General features: G+C 43.0%; 1 protein-coding gene across 6 annotated transcripts in view; it reads left to right on the forward strand.

Moving 5' to 3' along the window:
• LOC119005929 (neuroendocrine convertase 1-like) overlaps positions 1-8,392 on the forward strand; it is a 178,079-nt gene extending 169,687 nt beyond the window's left edge. For all 6 annotated transcript variants that reach the window (XM_037074058.1, XM_037074060.1, XM_037074057.1 and 3 more), the window contains 3 exons: positions 2,494-2,663; positions 6,526-6,600; positions 8,092-8,392. In XM_037074058.1, coding sequence (XP_036929953.1) covers positions 2,494-2,663; positions 6,526-6,600; positions 8,092-8,349 — 503 coding nt within the window. In that variant the 3' untranslated portion in view covers positions 8,350-8,392. The remainder of the gene's footprint in view (positions 1-2,493; positions 2,664-6,525; positions 6,601-8,091) is intronic.
• Positions 8,393-8,612: the final 220 nt, after the last annotated feature.

Below are 8,612 nucleotides of genomic sequence, written 5' to 3' on the forward strand. Positions count from 1 at the left end.
CCGCCTCTGTATGCGCGCTTGCCCCCTGTGTGTGTGTTTGTTTGGTGGCTGTGCGGCAAGTGAAGGTAAATTGCTGTGATTATGTGGCAGTAATTGAACAGGGATGGTGTGTTTAATTGAGTTGTTGTTTCCTGATGTTTCTCTGTAGTAGCAGGAGCCGCCGCGCTGACAGGTGCCTCGTCTCGCCTCGCCGAGATGTGGGTTTTATATACATATCCTCACGTACGCTTTGTTGTGTCTTGTGTTGTTTGTTTGGCTGAAGGATGTGTGTGGGTTTTGACTGTTTCAGCAGAGAGAGGGAAGCGTGGGGTTGGTGCGATGGTTCTGTGAGCTCTGACAAGTTCCATACATAATGTTTAGGAGGATGTATAGTTTTAAAAGTATGTATGTGTGTCCTACTGTCTGTCACAGTGTGTATGTGTGTGTATGCTTGTGTGTGTGTGTGTGTGTGTGTGTGTGTGTGTGTGTGTGTGTGTGTGTGTGTGGTTGTTTGTTTGTTTCTGTATGATGTGTGTGTGGCAAAGACACTGTTCCTGAATCCTTGTGTGCATCTTATATGTTTATGAGTGTGTATACAGAATGTATGAGTATGTGTTTATTTGCATGTACTCTTTATCAAAAAATGTGTTTTTGTGTGTGTGTGTGCGTGTGTGTGTGTGTGTGTTGGGGGGGTGCGTGTGCATGTGGCTCTATCTGATCTGCCTTCTGGGCTCTATGGCCCAAATCAAATGGTTGGAAACATCAATTTCACCATCACGTCTCCTCCTCCTCCCCCTCCCCTCCTTCCCTTTCCTCCTCTCTCCTTGTACATGTTCTCCTCTCTTCTTGCTCCCCCCAGCTCCTCTCCTCCTTCTCTCCTCCCCTCATCGTTGCCTTACTCTCTGCGGAGGTGTGATTACGTTCCTCCTCTGAGCACCAGTGATCTAAGGGGTTCTGTGTGTGTGTGTGAGTGAGTGTGTGCGTGTGTGTGCGTGTGTGTGTGTGTGTGTGTTTGGTGGTGACTGGTTGGTGATCTGAGCAGCCCGGCTCTGCGCATTGTGCGGCGCAATTCACGGACGACGTCTCCAGATGAATGCCTCCATTCACAATTACAGCCTCTCCATTAGCTGCAGCCTTCGCCGCCGTGTTGTTGTCTTTTCTTCTTCTCTGCAAAAAAAAAGCAATTAAAGCAGGACAAAAACAAGCTGGAACACAAGCGGTGTACCTGGAAACAGAAAAAAAAAACAGCAAGGGAAGGGGTGTGGGAGTGTTATGTGTTTGTGGGGGGGTGGAGAGTCTTCAGTCAGGGTCCACACTACACACTGTCTCTATTCAAAAATTCACGCATGAATGCAAGCTCCTCACGCAAATATGCACATGTCTGATTTTTAATTTTGCTTCACCTGATGTACTGCAATTTAATTCTTAAAATAAACAGATTTCCTCACGAGCATAGAGAGTTGAGGGAAACCCTTTAAAGTGAGGACATTTCAGTGCTGCTGCTCTTGAAGGGGGCTGGTGTGTGAACACAAAGAGGGAATCGCTGCATTTCCCGTTCGGTCGATTTTCCAGTTCATTCGGAATTGACATGTGGCAAATTAGAGGGACTGAATGAAAATGGCAAGTGCATTTAATATGGTAAAACATGTTTTAACACACAGCAAAATGTTTATTTTATTTCATTTCGTGTTGGACTGGAAGTGGACACCCTTTTTATCTAATTATCAAACATGTGAGCTTGGCATGATTCGCCTGTAAAGTGGCAGAATGTTTGCGAAAAAAAAAAAAAAAAAAAGTCCTGAAATACACATTTGCTCACCATAACTGATGATAAGTATCTGACCCGTCTCTCGCCCGTGTGCGCAAGCTGCCATCGCGATTGAACAGCCACTGTCGGTTTCTCATAAACCTAACACATGTACTTCTTTATTTTTCATCTTCAAACATTTTGTTGTCACTGCTTCACAATAAAATCCACCCAGCCACCCTGTTTTGCCAGTTGAATGGTTTTAAATGTGAGGACACAGCTATAGGAAATGTTCGGCTTGAATTAAAAGTAACAAAGTCTTCAGACACAATACTTGTTTGTAATACAGCTCTGAGGATGATATCAATGCGATAACACCACAGGCAATAATGGTGGATTACGTGTTGCACTGTTTACCTAAAAGCAGATCCTGAGTAATGTAATTTCATGAAAACTTTAAGGGCTGTAACTTGAAATATTGTCTTTAACAGTGATAATGAGCGCAAACACATTCATGAATTTTCTGTCAGAAATAGCGAGCCTAAAATACCTGTTTCTGATTTCTGTTCTTTTATTTATTTATTTCTATTACTTTGCGTCAGTAAATGTATTTTGGGAGCTCATTTCCATACAGTCTTTGGCAACTTTTCAAACAACTGCAAAAAAAATTGACTTGACATTTGGATGGAAATGATGCCACTGAGGCACACAGTGCCATGCACCACTTTAACAGTATTCCTATGCCATCTCTTCTTTTTTTGCTTCAGAGGGACCCCTGGACAGCATTGTGTCCATGGGGTCGCGTCATCCTGTTCCTCAGAGGGGGGTGGACCAGAGGGGCCGTTACCCCCCTCTGGACCTGATTCAGTGGATCTACCAAATGGAGAGAGACAGGAGGGTGCGGGCTGACGATATCACCGTGCCAGCCAGACGCCAGGTACAGTACTGTACACAGAGCAGAGACACACAAGTATCACACACACACTGTGATTTACTATTCCAATAAATCACTGGCGCTGCCTAATTTCCTATGGATTTCAATTTCCCCTTGGACATATCTGCATTGATCAACTTCAGGTGTAAGGATGTGCCAGGCGTCGCTCACTGTGACACTGAAGAATGGCTCACAGTTCTCTGCCATATGTGTGTGTGTGTTCATGTGTGTGTGCGTGTGTGTGCATGTGTGCGCGCACGCGCGTGTGTGTGTGTGTAGGGGTACGATAGTGGGATTTGTGCACATGCAGCAATTCTGTTCAACGCGGCTTTAGGATACAAATCCTTGAGTCTGAGTAATAACATCTGAAAATGTCAGAATCGTACAGACAGAGAGCGTTGAATGGGGACTTGAGATATTGTTATTCTGATCATATCTGCCCGTACACTGAGTCTAGGCCTGATTATGAGGAACAATTAAATATCATTCTGGCTTCCCCAACAGTTGTTACTGCAGACAGAGGAGCAGGGTGTAACTCCCCTTTGAAATCAGAGGACATTTTGTGGTCTACTGAATCATCTTTTCAGCGGCAGTGTTTGAACTGAAACAAATATCATTCTCTTTAATTCTGCATTATCCGCTCGCAGTCACTGAAGCCTGCTTTCTGTGTCCTTTATGCTGCATTATGAGGCCAATTACAGCTCTGACAAAAGTGTGCCGCTGGTCGACAGGTAGCTCCGTTTGTGTTGCCTGACATGTCCTTGCAGGGGTACACGGTCCCTCGGCCTGTAGATGAGTTTTGAGCTGGTGTTAGGAGGCGATGACGAGGCCCGACAACGTCTTTACCCCGAGTTCTTCCCCTAGAGGCAGATCTGAATGGATCGTAGAGGCAAGGAGGAGAAATAAATTGGAGAAAAGGATAAATCGATGCTTGGCGGAGAGGCAAACAGACCTTCCAACCCCCGGCCCAGACACACACACACACACACACACACACACACACACATGCAATCACTCTCTCACACACACACACACACACACACACGTACCACGGCGTGGCTTTTTTTCCTTGGGCTGTATTGGATTGGTATGCAGAGCCGACGAGAGAGACGCTCAGAAAAAGACTTGGCCTACAAATGATGTCCTTTGTTTGATCCACTAGGTTGGGGGGGGTTGGTTGGTGGGTGGATGGGGAGGGTCGTCCCACAGAGACGGTGGAAGGGCTGGGAAACAAACATCTCTGTCTGTGAGCCTCTCTCTCCCTCCCTCGCTAACAGCTCCTCATCTAAGGGAGGAGAGAGAGATCAGCTCCAGGAAAAGCTGGTTGTCATCTGTTTCTGTTGATGACTTAGAGGGCAGACAGGATACGGTGCTGGTGTGTGTGCATGCCATCGCGTGAATATACCAATCTGACGACTTCAGTCTTAAGGATCTTTCTGGTTTATTGCCACTTGGGTCCGATGTTTTGCGTAGTTTTGGTCATCATCACTCTGGGTAATAAATAGCACTGCTTATTGAGTTAAATGCTGAGATCTGGGAACACAGTGACATCAATAAAAAGAGACTAAGGAGGACCAAAACATTATGCCAAGATCCTTCAAAAGCCATTATTTTGTACCTGTACCATACATTTCTGATATTTTCTGACTGTTTTCTTGTGTACAAGTGTTGTAAATCAGATTGACAGAACTCTCTGGACATCAAAGACTTAAAATCATTTTATTAGTACCCATATGAAATGCAGTTTGTTCCAATCCAAAAATGTACAAGAGTAAACTTGTGGTAAAATAGTAAAACTACCCACCCAAGAAACACGGAAAATATAAGAAAATGCTCTAAATCTGCGATTGTCAACACTGTGTCATTGCAGAGCAGTAACAGAGGGACGGGAACAGAATAGTTTGTCATGGAACGCAAAAGGCTCTGTCTGGCTTTAGAGAGTGTTTGGTTTGTCCTGTCTGAGCTACTGTGGAAATGTGGCGATGCAGCTTGATGGACCCTCTCCCTCTGTAGATATGAAAGACTCGTTCTAAGGTAACAAAACGAAACGGTAACCATTCTTAGTTTCAGGTGACACATTAAAGCCTGGTGTGTGTTATTATATTCAGTTGCAGTAGCTCAGAATTACACCGGATAAATTGTCGCAACTTATTTTAACCCTTCGCTCTCCATCTAGCGCTGTCATCAGGTCAAACGTTTCAATTTGTCAGATGCATTAAGACCCAAACACCTTCCAAACTGATACAATCAGCCTCAGCTTTACTTTGTTAGGTGCTAATTAGCAAATATTTCCATGCTAACATGCTAGCCCTTATCACAATGAACATGTACGTACGAACAAAATACATACGAAACACTAGCTTGTTAGGATTGTCATTGTGAAGCTGCGATACTGCGTCACGCAGGAGCTAGCATGGCGGTAGACCTGGTCTTATTTATTTTCATTGATAGCTGTTTTTAGAAACACATTTGAACATGCTAACTAAGCCTAAGCCTTAGCTTACCTTTCTACACGGTGACGCGGTTGGCAGGTGTAGTTTCGTAGAAAGAAAGTAGTTCTGACTTGAAACTTGCCCACGCAACAGGAAATCCCTTTAAGTCAACAAAGCGAGAAAGGCACTCATCCAGCAGACCATCACATCGAAGGTGGTTAATCAGACCAACTTCAGGCTCGGAACTGATTTTCAAGATCGCTATCAAATCAAAACTTCAGCAAAAACTCCACAATTATTTATTCACAGGTTATTTTTTTGCGCCATCACTGCTCGCCCCGTCTACGATCCTCCACGCGATTCCTCTGTTTCCGAGACATCCACTCTGCTCAGCTCTTAACCAGCAACAGCATCCGACGCCATTTATTTTAGCTTGGGAGTTCTCTTTTCGCTCCATGTCTTTTTATAGTTTTGCTGTTCATACTGTACTCCCCGCTGTGCTTCTATTTTCATGAATGCTGTGAGAAATAATTGAAAGCGCCGTGTACGGTGCCGTCTGTTGCAGTGCTCCCACTTCCTCGTGCCTTGTAAATACTGTATCACTGAAACCCCCGCTGTAAGCTGCCGGCTCGGGATTCCTCACAACTCTGAGATGTCAACACTCACTGAAAACTTGAGCCAAGATCAAATCGTAACCAGAGTCTGAACGTCGCTCCTGTGGACAGAGCCAGTTTTTGATTGATTTCAAATTCAGCTGTTTGTCCTTGTCTTTTTCCTTGAGAAAACCAAGTTGAATCAGATTTCCTCTGGCGTTTTCTCTGTATTTTTTTTTTTTTTTTTTTTTTCGCTCCTGACATCCATAAGGAGAGGAAAATGATGTCAAAGGAGTCACAACCCCTGCTGCAAGTGCTGCTGGTGTGAAGTGCAACAGACGGAGGACCTCAAGGAGTCTTAACAAGAGCAAATCATTTACTACAACAGCTATAAATAAATATTGAAATCAGATTAAAGGGCCAGTTCACAGATTTCACACACAAAGTTGAGTTGACTGCACATACGGCTATATGGTGGCATTCTGGAGGAAAACAACCTCTGATGTTGAGGTTTGGGAGCGGAGGTTTTCAATTTGTAATAGAAAGGCTACACTGTAGAGATGCGGGTGTTAAACAGAAGGATCGTTGAATGAATAGATTTGTAGGAAATGTAGTGGCTAGCATTCCAGGGCTGAACATCAGAATATCATCCTCTTCTGCTTCAATGTTACTGATTCTTTTAAAAATCTGTCTCTTTTGAGTTTTCCAGTGCAAGTTAACACAAACACTTGAGCACACAACTACTTAATGATCTAATTTCAACAGGGTGGGATCAGTGGTTTCTATACCATCCTCCCTTTTGTTTTTTCCCTAACATTGAATATCTTTTCCATCACCCAGATTGCGAAGATACCTGGAAACCTGTTGGATAAGCAGTCCCTAAACGGGTCCTTGGCGTCCATTATGGCTTTCCAGGTAAGTCATGGCACCACGCATCTGGATACTGCATTTTTCCGTGCACTAAAAACTCATTTTGAATTAATCTGCGTTTCCATCATCTGCTGGTACGAGTGTTAGGAGTGGGCTCAATGGGAAACAGTTGGTAGCGCTAATTTTTCAAACAGGTGCCAATAAACCCTCACAGAGGAAAGAGGACACAATGAGATGTCACGATTAAGAGAGAAATTATGTAAATATGACATTTATGTTGGAGCTCGACCGATATATCAGTTGGCCGATATTATTATATTGAGCTATGACAGATATATACTGTGGGTGTCGGCCTAAATGTTGTTCAATATTGACCGATATGAAAACGTTTTGTTTTTACAGAACATGATGTGCAAAAAGATGCTTGGGAAGACTTTAAAATGATTCAAGTTCCAGTTTAGTTTACTGCTCTAGTGCATTCATGTCATTCTCCTGCCTCATATACATTTGTCACAAGTGCTTGATAACCACAATTGAGGGATCACTGCAAGAAATGTGTGTATATTGGCCAATATTTCAAAATCTTTGCTTCCTAATGTCAGTATTGGCATCTGCCTCAAAAATGAAGAGTCAGGCTGTAATTTATGTTTGTTTTAGTAATGACTTTACACTCTCCTCTTCTTGTCTCTCCAGTTTAGCAGAAGTTTGAGTGATGTTTCGGTCACATGCTCCATGTGCATCAGGATTTATTTTAGTTGCACTTGGGCACATTGTGCTTTAATTGATACACCAAATTTACACCTCAGCCGAAGTGTAAACTTTTCTGCAATATTTCTCCTTTTTTGTTTTATTCACTCCTTTTCTACTAAGTGTTTATTTTGTTTGTAATTGAAATGTGGATATGATGGATGGAAGCACACTTGATTGGACTGTTTCCAGACCGTCTCTTTGTATTGTCAGGAATTATTTACACAATCAAACAGTTGACACTGAAGGTTACAGTTTGGAAGAGATGAAAGGAAACAATGTAATTGTGTGTTTTCATAGACACGTGGCTTTTAGCCCATTTCGCCACCGAAATGTCTGTTTTTGTTACTGGATGTGTGGATGATTTTAAATCTGAAACAGTTGATTTGTTAATTGATCAGTTGATTGACAGATCTTGTTTTCTTTATTATAATTAATTAATCCTTTCATCCTGGCCTTATTTTCATGCAAAAATGACAGACATTACCCAGTTCCAGCCTCTTCAATTGTGAGGATTTGCTGTCCTTTTTCGCTGTCTGGCTAACTGAGTTAGGTTTTGGATTCGTGGTGGGCAAAAAGAAATTTGACTTCACGTTTGGCTTTTGGAAATTATGATATTCATTTTTATTATTTTCTGACATTTTATAGCGGAAAAATTAATCATATAATTCAGAAAAGAATGATGACCTGATGTTAAAAGTAACCGTGGTTGCTTTTCTGGATGTCTCTACTTTTATTCCCTGCAGATTAAGTTGTTCTCGTGTTGAATTAATACAATATATCCAACAGTTACATCAGGGAGATGTTGTACAGAAGTCCTCCACAAGGTCAAGACCTTCTGCTCTGAGGCGTCGTGAGACCTTCAGGGACAACACGGACAGAGAGAGCGGGTCCTTACCACCGCAGACTTTCCGGGGTGTCGCCACGGATGTGAAGGAGGTTCAACAGTCAGTCTCTCCAGATCCAGATCCAGATCTAGATCCAGGAGGAAGAGGAACTGTGAGCGGAGAGGCAGAGGCAGGGACCGGGCAGCAGCAAGGGAACTGAAGAAACAAAAATGAAGCATGGTTAAATAAAAAGTGTTATTTTTCCACAGTGCAGAAAGTCAATTGATCATGAATCAATTTGGTGTCTAGCACTGTGTGGCCTCAATGTTGGCGCACATTACTTATTGTGGATTCCTAGCTCGGCTTTAAAACTCAATCAGTCTCACAGCCACAGGAACACACACAAACATATAAATCCATCCCCAGAAACAAATAGTTTTAGGAGCAGGTCTCTGCTCTCATCTCCCCTCCTCGCCTGCTTTG

Source organism: Acanthopagrus latus, chromosome 17 (genome assembly GCF_904848185.1).
Source record: "Acanthopagrus latus isolate v.2019 chromosome 17, fAcaLat1.1, whole genome shotgun sequence".
In the NCBI taxonomy this organism is placed as follows: domain Eukaryota; kingdom Metazoa; phylum Chordata; class Actinopteri; order Spariformes; family Sparidae; genus Acanthopagrus; species Acanthopagrus latus.